Genomic DNA, 19,409 nt, shown 5'->3' with positions numbered 1-19,409 from the left:
GTGTCGTACTTCATCATCATCATTGGTTTATTAGCAATTTTATCAGTTCAATACACCACAAAAATGCGGTACAATGAAAAGAAAGGAAGATGTCGAAGCGACCAGGAGTTGTCTATGAAATCGGACACCCAGCTTGGCCTAGGCGATGTAAAGAGGAGGCATGCACACTGAATGAAAGTAAAGAAGATAGTATAGAAAAAGGAAGCGACAAGAAATAGGGCGGCATGTCATGGGAAGCGAGATCGATAGGTCAGTCGTGGTCCGGTAATCTTGAGGATGGACTGTATCTATTTAGTATAGTAATTGCTTGTATTTCGACTTGAATGTGGACATGCTCGTCGACTGCCGGATGGCCGGCGGGATACTGTTCCACACGTCAGGTCCGGCATATTTGATAGAGCGATGATCTTTTCGGTCGATCATATGATATTTGGACGACGTGGACGCGCGTGTGTTGTACTTGTGCGCTTTTGATTCAGAGGTAAAGAAGTCATTGAAGTATTCGGGGCAACGACCGCAGTGAAACTGATACATAAACTTGGCGATTTCTAGTTCCCGCATATCTTCTATGTTTAGGACGCCGAATCTTTTCAGCAGCGACTTATTGGATGGGCAGCCAGGCCCCTTTGGGGCCCTAGCTATGAGTCGGAGTACTTATGCACTTTTGATACCGATGCAAAGAAGTTCTTGAAGCTATCGGGGCAGTGGCCACAGCGGAACTATCTCCACGATCACAGCATATAAACTACATTCCATGACACTTTTTGACGTGATTCGAGTTGAACAATCAACGTCGCGTATATGGGCCCAGTTCAACCTTTCAAAACATCACAAGGTTGTGATAAAATGGAAAGATATGAACCGAACGTAGGAATCGAATCGACTCGTGAATCGTGATCGTATTAGACGTATCGTATCGTATCGTATCGTATCGTATCGTATCGTATCGTATCGTGATCGTATAAACTTTTTAAATCAACTGAGCAAAAAAAATTTCCAACTAAAATCAGCATAGGCAATACAACCGTAACATCTGAACTTGACATATGCAAGGCTTTCAACCAATACTTTGCAAATATTGGCAGAAACCTTGCTGACAAACATGTGCCTACCAATAACTACAAGAAATATCTCGATAAACCACAACAGAACTCTATCTTTGTCCAGCCAGTCGTTGAGAATGAAGTCATCGCGATAGTTCACTCATTTAAGAATGATACAGCCACAGGCCCAGATTGTATTCCAGTCTTTATTCTGAAAGAGATCATATATACAATATTACCTATACTCACTAAACTGATCAATAAATGCTTCGAGCTTGGGATCTTCCCTGATATTTTGAAAGTAGCCAGAGTCACGCCTGTTCTGAAGAAAGGCAATCCTAAAGATCTCACCAATTATAGACCAATCTCTATTTTGCCTATTTTTTCTAAAATTACAGAAAAATTAATACTTAAAAGGCTAACTTGCTTCGTTGAGAAATTTAGCATAATATCCAGAAAACAATTTGGTTTCAGAGAGCGTCACTCAACCCAGCATGCAGTTATAGATAGTATAAATAACATCTCTAAAAACCTTTTCAGTAATCTATCCACCATCTGCATCTTTCTAGATCTAAAAAAGGCATTTGATACAGTGGATAGATCAATACTCTTGGAGAAATTATCTCACTATGGAGTTAGGGGTAACATGTATAAGCTACTACAGTCCTATTTATGTAATAGATGGCAATTTGTTAAAAATGGTGAAGTCTCAACAGACAAGCTCGAAATTGAAATGGGTGTACCTCAAGGATCAGTTCTGGGTCCTTTCCTATTTTTAATTTATATTAATGATATAGACAATGTATCGGACTTCACAATTCAACTGTTTGCAGATGATACATCTCTCATGCTCTCATCTTGTAATACGGCTGACCTTGAGTATTCATGTAATGCAAATCTAATAAAAATATATGACTGGATGTGTAGCAATAGACTAACAATAAATACTTCAAAAACACACTGTATGTTCTTTGGTAAAGGTACTCCAAAAGACATAGTACTGAAGCTCAATAATGAAAGACTTACTTTCCAGACGTCTCTATCCTATCTTGGCATAATTATAGATAATAAGCTATCCTGGGGGGATCACATTAATTCAATTTGCATTAAACTATCGAAAGCCATAGGAATCTTAAGAAAAGTTCGTTTCCTATTACCACTTTCCACACGACTAACAATATATCACACACTCTTCCACTCGCACTTGACTTATGGGGTCGTATTGTGGGGTTCAGCTAAAGCCAAATACTTGAATCGGATCAAAAGCCTGCAGAATAAAGCAATTAAATTGACTTGTCTCGCCAATCGCAGAGATAGTGTAAATCCTTTATATAGTCGCTTGAACATCTTAAAAGTTGAAGATATTCACTTTTATGAAATAGGTAAGCTCATGCATGGCTACTACAATGAGAGCCTACCAGAAATCTTCCTAGACTATTTCACTCATATCACCAGTCACCATTCACACAATACCCGAGGCTCTTCTATGAATCTATTCATACCCCGAGAACATCCTAAGACTATCAGTTTCCAAGGTCCTCGTATATGGAACTCCATTCCACCCCATATTAAAGATAAACCACTCCATATCTTTAAACAAGTGTTTCACGAATATCTTGTAGGAAAATATGAACATTCTTAATAAATGTGTCAATCAGCGTCTCTTTGCCTAGTTTGTGTTCCTGTAGCCAGTGCAATTGTTTTATCTCGTTTATTCAGGTTACCTACTGTGATCCCACTTATTTTTTCATCTGTTTCTGATACATTGCGTATATGTTATATTTTTTGCTTGCAAATGTGTTATATTATGTGATAAGTTTCATATTACAACCATCCTTTCAGGCTGTAGCTGACTTGATGATCTCCCGATCCCTTCGCTACAGCCTGGTTCTGAATTATATATACTTTCCTTTGTATTTATCTATACCATGTTTATTATCAATGTTCATGGACCGAATAAATTCTCTCTCTCTGCACTACGCACAGGTAGTATGGCATTGTTAAATCGGACCAACCTGTGTGTACCATTCAAGGTAGTTCCTTTCAAGTCAAATTTACTATATTATCCATTTATTTAGCTGATATGCCATCTTAATTAAAATTTGAAGTCATCTTTATCTCTTTCGCAACACTGAATGGAAAATGCCATTTTTACCGCTTAGAAATTCGGAGTTTCCACCTAACCAAATACAGATCAGAGATGAGTATTCGAGCGAAATGGGCGAGTGGAAAAATGGCAGGCGTCGGTAGGTCAGATAAGAGCGGCAAAGAAGCCCTTGAAAACTTGAAGAAAGAAGCTGAAGAATTGCGTAAAAAGCTCCTTCAAGATCGCGGCAAGCTTGACGATGCTACCTGTGAGTAGTGTAACTTCGAATTTGATTAATTGATATATCGGTTAACGCCTTAATGGCACTGCAGTCCAGTGCAGTGAAATCGTGAATCGAATACGGTAGTACAGCACAGCGGGCAAACTCATATACTATATCCATTGAAAACTTGGGATGATCAAACAGATGTTTGATATATTTGTAACCCAATTGCGCTATTGTCATCCGCAATCTTATGCAATAGCAATGTCCAATAATGTGACTAACTGCACAATTGCTGCAATCCTCAAAAAAGTATATTGGCCAGCCAACAAGATAGCGTAATGGTGGAGCGTCCGGCCCTTGATCGGTAGATCGTGGGTTCAATCCCACGTCAGGTCCGACCAAAGACCTGATTAGTAACCGTGGAATCCATGGCTTCTTCGCCTGACGTTCAGTGTTACCGGGATAACATGGAAGGGTGGTACGAGACTTAGAAAGCCTTATATTGTTATATCTGCACCTTCCTTGTCCAGGGTTGGAATCCCAGTACGTTTAGCATAAGATATTTAGTGTGCCAAGGCGGTTCTCAGCATCACAATGTGTATAGTCGGTAGAATCTTTGGTGTGCTCCAGACAGTGAAGACACCGATTCCATATTGGTCTCTTTGTCCAGAGTCCTGAGAGTCGTATGCACATCATGCACTCATGGTATGCATATGCACAGATCGTGTGCATGTATATCATGAGTCGGTGTATATGGTGCAAATTATCAATGACAAAAATATACATCCTATTCCAGTCCTCATTATTGTGTAAATTGCAAGAGTAAGAGAGAATACTGCACTGTTTGCAGTAGAATGCTGAATTTGCTATGTAGCTTATCCTTACAATTAGACCTATTTGTGCTGCAGGTAAATTATGTAAATTCAATGGTTAGTAATAGTAACTATATATTGTGCAGCATGGGACATCGTGTATCTTTTTCTCTGTTGTGTTCAAGTATATTATATGATATTGATTTCCTTGATTTGTAGATGTCTGAAGCTGATTGCTTCAGTTATTAAAAAGTGAGAATAATCACTAATAATCTCCACAATCTACTATTAGCATGTGACTTAACTGACTTATCTCCCCCTGAGTGCAGCCACTAGAGTCGTTAGCAACATTTTTAAGTACATAGTACGAGCAAAATGTCTAAAATGCACACCATCTCTCACCTCGTAATTCCTCAGATTCCAGAAAACTTGATTGTTTTCACAACGCCACGAAGTCTAACGTATGTTTGCAAGCTATTCAAATGCACGTAACATTTCTATACCGGGACGTTTAGATAAACTCTGTAGGAAAGTAAATATATTGGGTTTATCGCCGAGATTATTGACAACCATATGTATGCATTTGATTGCTTCTCATTTTATTTGCATAAAAACATTGTTTTCTTTCGGAATCACCACCCCATCGATCTATGTAATTATGATATATTTTGTTTGAGTGTATGCAGAATGGTTCTTTCCATTAGACGTAGATATTACATTTCATCTGGGATGTCCCATAAAAGCTATATATTTGTGTGGTTTCTGTGACAAGACAACTATAGTCCCCTTTTATTGAGGATCTCTTCTAGTTTTTAGGTTTATCTGATCCTACATCCTAGAGATATTACCTTACTACTTCAAACTGTTTTAAAATACCTGTCCAATTCGACTGGGTAGTGAACTAGTGTTTTGCTTTATGGCTATTAGATACTATCATTCACTAGAGCAGTGGTTCTCACTTCTCAAATTGGGGAGCGTGAAAGCATCTGTGGGGAGGCGCGAGTTAAATTTGAGCTGAAACTTCATAGTTTCCACAATAGCAATAATCCTAGTTATATTTTGATTTTAAATATCATTGTGCTGTACCATCCACACACTGTTCAATGCTAGATTTTGACTGATACCGATTCTTGCACCAATCAGAAGAAGTCCCTGAATGAAGTGTAACTGGTAAATGCTTGTAGCTGGAATTGAATTTTGATTTAGGTTATGGTCAGATATGTAAGAGCTAAACCGCTAAAATATCTATGAGCTACGTGGTATCTTTAGTCATGATTATGCTCAAAATGTTCAACTGGAAATTTTTTCGCGCTCTGTGCGATTTTAATTCAGCTCATAACTGTGTTTAGACTGAATTCCATATTTGAGAAGTGTCTAAACGATTACCAGTGAACCCGTCCCTCGGTGAACCCGTCCCGTGAACCCGTCCCTCGGCGAACCCGTCCCTCGGTGAACCCGGCCCTCGGGAAATTTTGTATTCACCTGCAACCCTAATATCCCACCTCCGGCAACCCTAATATCCTACCCCAACCCTAATGTCCCCCAACCCCCAACAGTAATATCCCGCCTCCGGCAACCCTAATATCCCACCTCCGGCAACCCTAATATCCCACCTCCGGCAACCCTAATATCCTAACCCTAACCCTAATATCCTACCCCAACCTTAATATCCCCCCTCCCCCAACCCTAATATCCCCCTCCCCCAACCCTAATATCCCACCTCCGGCAACCCTAATATCCTAACCCTAACCCTAACCCTAATATCCCCCCTCCACCATCCCTAATATCCCCCTCCCCGAACCCTAATATCCCACCTCCGGCAACCCTAATATCCTAACCCTAATATCCCACCTCCCCCAACCCTAGTATCCTACCCGAACCCAATGTCCCACTCCCCGAACCCTAATGTCTCCCTCCCCCCTACCCTACCCAACCCTAACACCCCACCTCAACCTACAGTTGCAATAACGAGCAGACCACGCGTGGTTGATATGTGAGCAATAACAATCGTTGGGATATATTTTTCATCTGAACAAGTCACACACAATATACAATGCGATAAGACCCAATGCGATGGGTACGAGGATGTCGAACGTCGCACGTCCGCCCCTCGCCAAGTCAATTCAACAATGAGCCGACCACGCAATCGTGATCATGTGATCTGATCACTCCGTGACTGCGTGATCTACGCATGCCCTGACCACCTTACAAGATCGACAAATCAGTTGATAATAACATTATTAGTTTAATAATTCATATTAATACTTGTTAATACACTTAATTTCAAAATTTCGCGAGGGCGGAATTCACCGAGGGCCGAGTTCATCGAGGGCCGGGTTCACCGAGGGACGGGTTCACCGAGGGACGGGTTCACGGGACGGGTTCACCGAGGGACGGGTTCACTGGCAACCGTCTAAACAGCCCTAACACCCTTCCATGTCACCAAACAATGCATTGGGATTGCAAGCATTCTGGTTGCTATTCAATAATTTTTGATATGACGATAAAGTGGGCATGATGTGTGATGAAAAAAGTTTAAAAACCACTGCACCAGAGTGAGTTCGCTGTATAAATGATTGCAAAGGATCATCCCAGTGTAACAATGAATATTGATGATTGTTAAGAATCTGAAGTACTGTGAGGAATTTCTTTTCATGTTCTGTTGTTATTATATTCCAGTGTTTACTATGGGAGATAAAGTGAAAGGCTTCCCGCCAGTTAATTTTCGTGTGCGGAAGATCTTGAAAGGCCACTCGAGCAAGGTTCTATGTATAGATTGGTCTTTGGATAAAAGAAGAGTTGTGAGCTCATCTCAGGTAAGGAGGGATTACCATGATCTGAGCTTCCTTGAATGACCTTTCCTAGTATTCCAATGACATGGGACTGTAATTTTTTACTGTACTGTTCTGGGTCATGTTGAATGATTAGTAATGTGGTATGCTGTAATGTTATGGTAAATATCACACTTTGACGGAATGATATATTGTTATATTCGGCACTCCATAAATTTTGATAATATATTAATATTATTATCATTATAAATTGCCTGGAATCTGTTGGTGTCATCTTGTTTAAATTTGATTATATACGATTTTTTTCAGGACGGTAAAGTTTTTGTCTGGGATGCATTTTCCGCTTCAAAAGTAAGTAACTTCTACTAAGTCTGTGAATGAATGCTGATGAGCAGGGCGATTTTTTTACCTAAAAAAGGATAATTTTGAACAAAAAATTAAAATTTTGACATTTTTTGGTCTAAACAAACTGAATTTTAACACTTTTTGGCCTAAACAAACTGAATTTTGACCTAACGTATGCAAATTAGGTGTTTTTCCACATCATGTTAAGATTGTGCCACTTATCTTCATTTCTGGTTGGAACTGGCTGTCCTAACGAAGTAGTTTGGCCTGAAAAAACGTTTTTGGCTTAAAAACAGGCAAATCTTTACATGAAAAAACTAATATTTTAACGAAATCTGGCCCTATAAAGAATTTCAGTAGTTACAAATACATATTATGGTAGAAATAATTAAAATTTGTTGTAGGCCTAGTACAGCGAGAGATACTTTCCTACATTCTTGGGTAGAAAGTGCATGACTGCATGTCCTTACTAAGAAGCTTGCCAAGATTGGAGAAAGAACGTTCAGCAGCAGTAGTTGTGCGTACACTGCTGGTGACACACCATGTTGCTTCCTCCTGACAATGTTGTCTACATCACAATTTTTCATCATGCGCTTCTTAATATAAGAATGATGAAATGCCCAAGAAGTCTTTCTTCAGTTAGGATATTGCGGTACGTTTTGACCATAACACCATTTCTACCTATTTGATTTATTTGACTGTTTATCATTCACAATGAGCAGACTATTGGCCGTTTACAGCGGTAGGCCAATAAAGTAGGCTACGACCTGTAAAATATCAATTGGTAAGTTCACCGACAGTGGAAAATCTACGATACAAACGAAATGCAAACGTCGAAAAAAAATTGACTTTGTGAACAATTTTGACCTAACGCTACAATTTTGACAAAATTTTGACACGTCTAAAGAAGATCGCCCTAGTGATGAGTAATGATGCGCATAGTTTGTGATATCAGGAGCGTTGCTATTGTGGTTATCATGGCAAGATGCCGATTATCGCTAGTAGAAAATAACACAAAAGAAAATGACAATTAACAATAACAGTATATTAGAGGTGATAGTTTTTATTGAGCTGCATAACTATCGTAAGCAATGGATTTTATTGAATAATACATCGACTATACATTGTATAGTGGCGAAACATTTTTGAATTTACTACCTCAACTTTCTTAACTAAAGCATAGTATGGGTTGACCAATATGATCTGAAAATAGGCCTACGGAACCAACCCAAATCGCAGTTAACAGCAGAAGCCATTGCAGAGTAAGTCTTCCAGTGCAGCATTCAAGGTACGCCAATCATTGTAAGTGTGTTATGCTGTGATATATTTCATTATGCACAATTTTCAACACCTTGATTGCAGTGACTTTTAAACTGATCACTAGCGCGCCCTATTGCTGTGAGAGTTGGACAACTAGGAAATTCTGAGCTTTTCCAAACTATCTCCGAATTCGAATTATAGTTAGTCGGCATTTTTCAAATTAGATTAGAATTAGAATTCTAGCAATGCAGCTGTTTCCCGATTAGACTAGAATTGCTGAATTCACAAAAACTTGGACGTTAATCAAGTTTAGTCGATACCAAACCTGAATTCATTCTCGTAAGCATGAGCACGACTCGGTTCCCCTTTAGCATTTTAGGGAAAACCAGAAATTGGAATAGAATTAAAATTAGAGCAATGAAACATTTCACAAATTAGATTTGGATTGGATTACCGACATTTTCCTCAAATTTAGTCCAACTGGAATTGCCTAGTTGTCCAAGTATAATTGGTGTTGGATGCTAAGTTGTGGCTTATCTCGTATGTTATGGATCTGCTCCAATGTCACTTTCTCGTCTTCGTTAAGGAACACGCGTTCAGTCTTCCAACGACGTGGGTCAACTGTTGCGCTTATTCGCCTACCGGGAGTTTGGTCGCGTGCGGGTTGGTATTGCGCGGGGCGCGCCCCTTTGAATTTTTGCAGGCATTGACATCGTTACTTTTTTATAGCGGGCTTGACAACAAATGCTCGATATTTCGACTCGGGTCATCGTCGGGCCAAGCAGCAGCTGGTCCATCGACAAATAAAGCAGCCGGTAATGCCGCCCCGGAAAATGTAACCGCGGCGTCACAAAGAAAAGTGGTCGCCATGCACACAAGTTATATATCTTCGTGTTCGTTCACGCAATCTGATCACCAGGTCGGCACATTCCTTCGATCGGTTCAAACGGCGCGATCATTACGTTTCTTTTCTGCCAGATACTTACGGCGTCCGGAGATTCGACTTGTGCGCTCTGGGACGTGGAGACTTGCCAGTTACTTCAAAGCTTTCACGGCCATCAATGCGACGTGATGCAGGCCACCTTGTCTCCTTTGGAAATAGGAAATTTATTCGTTTCTGGGGTGAGTGCATCGTGTCTTGGTGTTTGTGTAGGAGTGGTTGTATTATATCGAGTACTTGAAGCTGTGTATGTTGTTGTGAACAGGCGCGATTCGATTTCAAAGTCAAGGTTTCATGATGATGTTTCACGAATGTTATTAGCAGAGTCAGACCGATTTAGGATTTTTGAGTCGATACTGATAAAGCAGATTACCAGCACCTTCACCCCGAAATATTAAGCCGACATTCCAGCGGTATAGCATACGATATAAAGCGTTTTTTCAAAACTTGAGAGCATTTATTTGAAGAGCTTCACAACCATTACAATAGACATGTAATATACTAGAATGGCTGTATCTGGCTGGGCGCCTGTAAGCTAAAAAGAACTGTATCAATATTACCAATCTAGCGGTCAGGTTAATAGTTTCATGACTCTCAACTACGTTGCTGTGACTCATGAAGATTGACGATATTATATTGGCTTTTATTGCTGACACCAATATTTTTTTTAAAGTGTGATTTCAACTCTATATTATCGGTAAACTGGTGGTAATCAGTAGGGCTCTATCTATTAGTACACCGTTAGAAGAGAGGTGCTGTCAATAGGGTTATACCTTATGGCTTATGCTGCTTCTGACCATGCAATAGTAAGGTTTTCAAGGAGAAGGAACCATTAACATAGTATATTGAGTTTTTTGTGCGAGTCTTAGTGATGCCAGCTTTTGATGTGTTTGTCAGAATAGTTTGTATGTCATATGATATTGATTAACATTTTGCAGTGATGTGGAGTTTTTTACTGTATTTTTGGTATCTGTGGTGATACGATGCCAGCGCACCGAGATGTAATCTGAGCTAGCGGATTATGAATTGATTGTGCTTGAATAATTCAAGTTGCTCTCGGGCTAGGCCAGGCCGTAATCTTTTTTTATGTGCATGAGTGACTTTGTAAATCAGATTGGTCTGGATCCGATTGATTTTAATGAAATCCTATTGGTTGGACCGTTATTACGCCTTTGCTGATGTTGCTGGCCTGCTGCTGGGAGAGATGGCAGGCAAAATAATTCTAATTTCTAATTAAAGCATAATGTGGGTTATCTAATTTGTGAAATGTTTCTGTGCTGTTTCTGCATAATCCGTACAGACATTTGCTATTTTGGTGCTCTCGGTAATTAATATTGATTTGATATGAACTGGAGTTCATGCCATGTCCAAGTTTTCGGATTTGAAGAAAACTGTAGCTACCATTTTGATTTTAATCTAATTGTAATCAAATTTCTGGTCTTCCTGAGACTGCTACAGCAGAACTGTGCGGTAGGGGTCTTCAAAAATGACTTTTTTTCTCAAATAGTACTGGCTACTAGATAAAATTGTTAGGTTACCTAATTTAAGCCTACACACCAAATTTGGTTCAATTCCAACCGGTAACCGCATTGCTACTGGAGAAGAAAGTTCGTATTTATTAAATGAAAATAAATGACGAAAAAATTTCAAAATTTTCTGTTCACCTCATTAAAGTGTTAGGTTGTCTATAGAAACGATGTTCACCAAATTTGGTTCAATTCCAACCAGTGGAAGCGGAGTTATTGCCGTCGAAAAATTTGGATTTGAATAAAATAGTATTCACTTTGACCAATACTATTTTATTCAAATCCAAATTTTTCGACGAGAATAACTGAACTTGAGTTTTGCCATGTTTCTTCAATTCTATTTCCAAGTTTTTGCAAATTCAGTTAATCTAATCTAATTTGGAAAATCTGAAAAGGTTCCGGTGTTCCAACTCTTGTCAGATCACCGTTTCCTGGGTATGTCGCACAATATTCATGTTGCTATTCGTTTCAGGGCTGCGACAACATGGCTCTCGTTTGGGACATGCGTATCGCCGAATGCGTCCAAAGATTTTCAACTCATAATTCAGATATTAACGCCGTGAGGTCTCTACTTATAGCCTAACTTCATTTGTATGGTCACATTTCCTTGTTACTCACGCCTTTGTTTTCTTGCTACGCAGATGGTTTCCCAGCGGCGAAGCTTTCGCGTCGGGATCCGAAGACGCCACGGTAAGCACTACGACGGCGTGATACCTGCATGCGTTGTTTCTGATTTAGTAAGTCTCGAGCACTCGAAATGGATTGTTGCATGTTTCTTCTTGAAAGGTATCAACGTGAAGATGTGAAGAGTTAAAATGTGTACCGTTTATGTCGGCATTTAGTAATATATCACCAGTTCTACATCACATTCACGATAATATGTTATCTATTCCATCGTGCGTATTTCATTGCACCCAGTGACAACACTGAGACGTGGGCTTCTTACTACTTTACGGATATGTCATTTCCACTCCCTTAATGGGAAAGACTTTCGAAACTATAATTCTCGTTGCTAAATTTGCTTTCATTGGTAAGGACTATATAATTTCAGTACTCGAAAAAATAATCTCTCACTTCTCGTCTCAAATCTTTATCCCCGACCTTACAATCATACGTTGAATTGAAGGAAATATTGATGTCATGATTCATGAATATACACAAAGCTCGACAAAGTTTCAATTTACTTGAAATGAGCAGATAAATTGACTCGCAACTAAAATCTATGCTGCTATCAGTTGCCAAGTTCTTTGAAATTATATGCTTATTGCAGCCTGTAGGGGATGTGTGTATCGGAGGATGCACCTTATCATCCTGTCATGAGCAGTTCCTCAAAAGTTTCCATTGAAACTTTGTACTGTAATCTTGAGTACACTACACACACTACGTGTTAATATCATCACTCGTTCACAATGTTAATTTACCTCATACCTGTAATGAATGCATGGATTTTCTCTATATAACACAGCGTACAGCATTAGACTGCTGTCAAAGTCATTTGTATTGTTCCACAGGTCTCTGTTGCATTTCATCCTATGTTTGCATTGATCTGTTGTGCGATCCACTTGCATGACCTTCTCAGAATGTAATATGGTGCTGTTAGGCTGCTCAGGTACTTATGTATTCTTTCCTGTATTCTTCTATCGGCTTATATTCTTCGGTTTGAGTCGTTAATGTGTGTGAATTCCCGTGGTGGTCAAGTTTTTATTCACTTTCAACGCCTTTGTATGGTTTGCATGGTTGAATCTTTCGATGGAATGGAGTGTTGATGCACAACTTTGTTTTTGGGGTAACTGTTATTCGCACAGCACGTTAAACCTGCTTCTGATTTTGTAACCCAAACTTGAACTGCTCTAATTGCTGTATGAATGTGTATTAGGGTTGTTCTAAAATTGCGTTGCTTTTCCAGATTCCGGAGATTCACCGATTAAATTGTTAGGTTGACTGAAAAAATGCAGCTCGCTAAATTTGGCTCGATTCCAACAGGTTGATGTGATCCGCGCACAGGAGTTTAAAAATTTGAATGTACTATTTGAAAAATTTGGAAAAAAATCAGATTTTACTGTTGAGATTGTCGAGTTGGCTACAATCACAATGCAGAACAAATTTGACGCAATTCCAACCAGTAGAAGTGAAGCTGTTTGAGGTTTCCGTTTATAATTCTGGGCAGGCTATTTTTGCGAATCCGAGATTTCCAACTGCAATAACTTAGCCTCCGCTGGTTAAGCATCGTTCTTTAAGAAAACTTAGCAATTTCATGGCCTTGACAGTAAATTTGAAGTTTTTGTTTATTTTTTCATAGTAAATCAAAAAACCAGTTCACACCTACCAGTTGGAATCGAGCCAAACTTGGTGTTCAGCTTTTTTACAGGCAACCTAATAATGTACTATCAGTGAATCCCCGGAATCCTGAAAAAGAAGTTATTTTTGAACATCCGTCCAAGTTTATGTGTACTTCTCAAGATAAGAATGTACGACCTACGCGCTGATAGAGAAATTGCCTGTTACCAAAAGCCATCAGTCATATTCGGTGTGAATGGCTTGGACTTTTCTTCAAGTGGTAAATATCTGACTCGTTAGTATTGTTATGTCGGTTACTCACGGGGCGAGTGTTTTATTTCTATTCAGGCCGACTAATAGTTGGCGCTTATAATGACTACCTTGTCCACGTATGGGACACGCTCAAAGGAAACAAAGTTTCTGCGTTATTCGGCCATGAAAACCGTGTCAGCACATTGCGAATGTCTCCAGACGGCACTGCGTTTTGTTCGGGAAGTTGGGATAGCACTCTACGTGTAAGTGGATTTGTCTTCATCATTCCGCAAAATATTGCCATATACAATTTTATAGCTTCTGGAGGTACAGAACTCCAATAGACAATTGAATAGTATATTCATATTGAAATGAACCCTGAACATAAACAGGCAAAAGCTATCAATTCCGCCATTGGCAAACATTTGCTGGAAAATCCCGTTAGCATGAAAAATTACCGAGACGACAGATTTCGTGTTGTCGGGAGAGGTCACTAGCACTTTCATTTGGGTGCCTTGGGAGTTGACTTTTCTCAAAATATGCCGACTATGTCTGTGCCTACAGAAAGAGTTGGTGTACCATCTGAATATAGTTGATTGTGATTAAGCGCTGTTGAAATTTCATGCCGGTGGCGTCATATTTTGTGATACGATTGTCTGTATACAATGTTCTTTCCAATACCGTATTCTACTGGTTGCTGGCGATTGCCCTTGACAAGTGTGAGCCAAAAATATTCGGGTTTTGCGTGTGTAGATCCACAATGCCACCAATTAGGGTTGTTCAGAATTGATCGACTTTCAGAATGTCGTGGTTTTCAGTCCGATTCCCATGCCTTATACCATAAAAACATATTCTAGGTACTTTTTTTCGTAACTCATCCCTTGCATCCGTGTGCACATTGAGCTGGAAGAATATCGGCTAAAAATAGGGGACCCCCCTAAAATTTGAGTGTCGCTATTCGGACTAGGCTAGTAAAACGTCATATATAAGCTGGTTTTATGTAGCTATTGCGGTTGGAGTGCTACATAACCTCCCTATAGAAAGTATTGTCAGTTCAGGACACCATTTTCATGTCCCACACTGCCTTACAACTCCTCAAAACTGCCTAAGACTGATAGTCATTTTGTTGGATCACCTGTCCTACACTCCTCAACCCTACTCGAGATTGTTCATCAATTGCCGGGATCACCACGTGCAAGAATACAACTGTAAATGTATCATTCACTCACAGCCATTATAAACATCACATTGTTCAAAGGAAACGGAACAAAAAGGCAAAGAAACAGATCAACTTGGCAAATACTACTTAAATCAGGTCCGGATGAAATGGTTGCTTCAGAGAATTCGGCATATCTGTTCCCGTTATCTTCCACGGCTTGCAAGAGGCTCGCTCGCTGTTCTTCATCTGTTCTTCATCTGTTTTGAAAGCATCAAAGTCGGTATCCAATTTCACCAAACGCTCTGCTGCGCCGTTAACTATTTCAACGCTACTCACAAATTCTTGAGCAGTCACGAAATGCGAATCAGTATGCCATTCCGAAACTGGAAGACTAAACCAATCATGTTCGACATGTATAGCATTGGATAGAAACCATGATTCCGGTTCAATTAAAGCAACCATACTCATTGACTGAGAGACAGAGTCAGAGATTAGACTCAGAGGTATAGCCTACCTCTGCGAAATTGTTCAAGGATTGGCATTTGCAGCAATTTAGCAGCCATCGCTTCCTTCACTTTGTCAGGAATCTTTGGTATAGCCGAGAACATTGTTGATACCACCGTTTCCTCGGTGAGATGCCAATGATGTTCTCGCATCTTTTTATATGCCACATCAGCAACTGTGAAATCGCACAATGAAAAGTCTGTCATGCCATGAAGGAATTTGAGATCAATATACTGTGCGTCACATGCATTACCAGTTTTCACCCAAGCTGGGACATAAAACAGGGCAACTTTCTAATGAACTCTTCAGAATAGCCCATTTGCTCTCTCCACATGAACATTTTTGACAGTACAGCACTTGACTCATCCATCCAGTGCTATTAGTAGCACCAGGCCTGCGAAAACGATTATCAATATATTGGGCAGCTACAATCGCCAAGGTGCCTGTTGCACATTCTCTGTAGTCATTTATTATCAAGACTTCTTTCTGCTTTCCATTATATGGCTTCATCAGTGGAATTATTTCTTGCTTAGCTTCATCAGCTTTGATCGCCAACCAGCTGCATTCATCAAACTGAAGTGTTTTAGAGCTTCTTAATTGATCAATATCTTTCCACTTCTTGGAAGGTATTAAAATCTGTGTTTTCAGGGCCTGTGGTCGCAGATCCAAACACACTTCACTTCCAGACCTCTCCGGATGACTAGTTCATAAATATGATGGCGACAAGCAGAAGTAGAAAGTAGAAAACTTTCCTGTTTATCAATTCTTCAAGTAACAGAACCGCACCTTTATTTTTTCCATTGTTTGAAGGAGTTGTGTCAAACACAAGAGCTCTGACATTATTTGTTAAATTATAAAGTTCCAGCAGTTCAAATGACAGATCAGCCTGTGCTTTTCCTGTAGCACTCTCCAGATTTCGATTGCCAAGAAGTTTGCCTTTCTCGAATGCGTTGGAATACGCAGACTATGCCAGCACTGCCAAGGCCTCAAATTTCCCTCCGAAACGACTTCTAGTGAGCTTTGCATGCCAGTGTAATGCAATGGGCCAAGTTGATCTGTTTCTTTGCCTTTTTGTTCCGTTTCCTTTGAACAATGTGATGTTTATAATGGCTGTGAGTGAATGATACATTTACAGTTGTATTCTTGCACGTGGTGATCCCGGCAATTGATGAACAATCTCGGGTAGGGTTGAGGAGTGTAGGACAGGTGATCCAACAAAATGACTATCAGTCTTAGGCAGTTTTGAGGAGTTCTAAGGCAGTGTGGGACATGAAAATGGTGTCCTGAACTGACAATACTTTCTATAGGGAGGTTATGTAGCACTCCAACCGCAATAGCTACATAAAACCAGCTTATATATGACGTTTTACTAGCCTAGTCCGAATAGCGACACTCAAATTTTAGGGGAATCCCCTATTTTAGCCGATATTCTTCCAGCTCAATGCGCACACGGATGCAAGGGATGAATTACGAAAAAAAGTACCTAGAATATGTTTTTATGGTATAAGGCATGGGAATCGGACTGAAAACCACGACATTTTGAAAGTCGATCAATTCTGAACAACCCTAGCCACCATGAATGGAATCCCGAGTGAAGAGTCGCATTTTTATTGAATGGAACATTAAGTGTAACATTCGACAATTTATGTTTACTACTCGTAATTCCTTACAGTGAAAAGCCTATTATCATAAACTCAATGGGGTTCCTTCATTCTGTACCAACAATTGTGGAATACTATTGAACCCGGAATGTGCCAACTTAACGCATTGTACTGTTGTAGTACCATGTTTTGGGAGTCGATTCCATATTCTATGCTTGTCATTTTTTTGTTCACCAAGCATCGGAATCCATTTTATTGACCCTTCCCACATGGATAATGCGTGTCACATCAATAAAGACAAACTTATATCCATGCTGAGATGGACGAAATACAAGGAAACACTTCACAAAACACTACAACTTTGTTTCAACATTTATTTCATCCTCAGTCGTAGGGCGAGGTCGCTCACAATTCCATTTGTGTGCCTTGGAATCAACTTTTATCAAAATACACCAACCAAAACTCTGTCAACAAAAGGAGTTCGTGTACCACCTAAAAATAGTACATTGAACGCTCTCTCTTTCATGCTGGTGACGTCATATTTTGTGATACGATTGTTGATATACAATGTTCTTTCCAATTCTCTACTAGTTGCTGACGATTACCCCTGACGAGTGTCAGCCGAAAATATTCGGGTTCATTTCAATATGAATATACTATTTAATCAGTCATAAGTATATATTCATTTTGTGATTTATTTTTGGTGGTACACAACACAAGTTGTGTTGAATGTGACAATTCAATTTATCATCAACAATTTCATCATTTCAATACACCACAAGACTGTGACACAATGAACGATAGGAAGGTGTTGAAACGACTTGGAGTAGTCTTTGAAATCAGACACCCACCCTATGTAAAAAAGGAGGCATGCACACTGAATGAACAGAAAAGATAATATTGGATACAGGCAATCAGTCAACTTTGTACCTATAATAAAAAGAATATTTTATTAAAGGCAAGCACGATGACAATCGATGATATATTGAATGGAATAGAAATAATATCATGTCATATTCATTTTTGACACTGAGACTCGATCTGGAGAATTGGAAGCTTGATGAAAGCTCATCTGGCTGTTGGCCTTGTCACTAGGGTGTGCAGTACAGGCTGTACATTGTACAATACATCTATCATTTCCGGACTTGTCCAAACTAATGGATTTTCAAAATGCGCAACTAGAACTATTCAATATTCAAAACTAAAACTGACAAGCTTTAAAAATCCCGACTAAACTTGAAACAACTGCCGATATTTAGATTAGATCGGTTGGGCTGAAATGGTAGTGGTTTCAACTGCCAAAATCCACCTGGTTGCACTGCTGTTAGTGGCGATGATTCTGAGCTAACAATGGCTGCATGAACTTCGCACAAGAGAACAACAGTATCATGATTAGCGCCAAACGACGACACTTGTTTTCCAATTTTGCGGCAACTAAATTCATTTTTGAATGCTCAACTAGGAGTAGAACTGCTTCAAAACCGGTAGGTAATTGACCGTCAATGAATTGGTTTGCTAGTTTGAACAATTCGGTAGTCCCGTTAATTTGTCAAGCGGGAATATCACACTGATTAAATATACCAACGTTTTTCAGGTATGGGCATGATACGATTCTGTTGCGACAAGAGAAGAAATGATGGTCAAGTTCCTTGGGATTACATGGGCGTGAAAATGGTGTCCGCGTGCGCTGTTTCACTTGCATGCGATCGTGTGAGCTGGAAGCAATATTCTGTGTATCATCACTGTTTATTACTGCCAATATGAAAGACTTTCCACTATTATTTCGAATTGCGTTGTCTTTTTCTTTTTCGTTAATCAAGTTCGAATGGTCTATGTGTGGCTCGCGCCGGGGAGCTTAGCTGTTTTTGTATTGCATGTGTTGTTCTTCCAAGTATCAATCATGTACTTTAAGTGTTAACTCTATGTCTGATTGACGAAAACTATCCATGACGTCATCATAAGTGGTAAATATATCATTCTATAGCAAAAAGAGTACGACTGAGCGGGTCGCAATAAATAATGCTTTGCTTCGATGATGCAAAAGGTCTGGAGGCATTTCTCGATTCTAGACTAGTATCGTTCTGTGAGGTGTGAACCTGTACGCAGCGTGCCAAAGTAGTCAAGTCGTGGAGCTCACGAGATATTATCGTGGCGTCGACTGTCCGGACTAACACGACGCGAACTGAAGATGGGTGTTAATAACAGCCATAAGAGCAAGTCCAGATTTAATTTCGAAATAGATATGGATGCTCTCTTCCTAGAAACAAATACCCCGAAGACTATTTCAAAACGTCATTCGGTCGGTAGGTACGGGGTATTCTTTGCTGCAGCATCGAGATGCTTCGACGACGGAGAAGCGATATGGCCTGTATAGCAAGATCATCTAGTCTCCCCCGTTTTTTTCTCCATGCTATCCGTGATTGCTGGGCTCCTAGCACAGTGGTTCCAAACCGAGGGGGAATCTGGCTCAAGGGTTGTATCGGAAGATACACTGGATTCACAAGGTTTTAGATTTTTATGGTAGAAATGTTAAGTGTGAAAATACTTCTTTACAATTGTATGCGCGTCCATGTCCAAATATCATAT

General features: G+C 39.8%; 1 protein-coding gene across 2 annotated transcripts; it reads left to right on the top strand.

Annotated features, from left to right (window-relative positions):
* The first annotated feature begins 3,153 nt into the window (after nucleotides 1-3,153).
* Nucleotides 3,154-18,815, top strand: LOC145446352 (guanine nucleotide-binding protein subunit beta-5-like). Of its 2 annotated transcripts, none has more exons than XR_013917271.1 (11): nucleotides 3,154-3,397; nucleotides 6,847-6,983; nucleotides 7,269-7,310; nucleotides 9,151-9,227; nucleotides 9,294-9,483; nucleotides 9,543-9,686; nucleotides 11,503-11,594; nucleotides 11,672-11,720; nucleotides 12,542-12,639; nucleotides 13,491-13,587; nucleotides 13,656-13,707. XR_013917271.1 is itself a non-coding variant. In XM_080324619.1 (11 exons), exons 1-11 carry the CDS (start codon nucleotides 3,244-3,246, stop codon nucleotides 18,427-18,429), a joined length of 1,161 nt encoding a protein of 386 aa, XP_080180745.1. In that variant the 5' UTR covers nucleotides 3,205-3,243; the 3' UTR covers nucleotides 18,430-18,815. The 2 variants fall into 2 exon arrangements, 1 of the variants encoding a protein (XP_080180745.1); XM_080324619.1 differs by lacking the exon at nucleotides 12,542-12,639 and adding an exon at nucleotides 18,418-18,815 and having other exon boundaries at nucleotides 3,205-3,397; nucleotides 13,656-13,822.
* The last annotated feature ends 594 nt before the right edge of the window (nucleotides 18,816-19,409 follow it).

This window comes from Botryllus schlosseri, chromosome 9 (assembly GCF_051294905.1).
Source record: "Botryllus schlosseri isolate E-star chromosome 9, Bs_hap1, whole genome shotgun sequence".
NCBI classification, from domain to species: domain Eukaryota; kingdom Metazoa; phylum Chordata; class Ascidiacea; order Stolidobranchia; family Styelidae; genus Botryllus; species Botryllus schlosseri.
Note: the sequence above shows the minus strand (reverse complement) of the source record. Positions and strands in the feature narration are given on the sequence as shown.

Excerpts from the sequence above, each read along its gene's own strand:
- LOC145446352 (XM_080324619.1), top strand. The coding sequence starts at position 3,244 with ATGAGTATTCGAGCGAAATGGGCGAGTGGAAAAATGGCAGGCGTCGGT. Across the intron at positions 11,721-13,490 it reads CGGGATCCGAAGACGCCACG|ATAAGAATGTACGACCTACG; the intron begins GTAAGCACTACG and ends GTACTTCTCAAG. Across the intron at positions 13,588-13,655 it reads CTTGGACTTTTCTTCAAGTG|GCCGACTAATAGTTGGCGCT; the intron begins GTAAATATCTGA and ends ATTTCTATTCAG.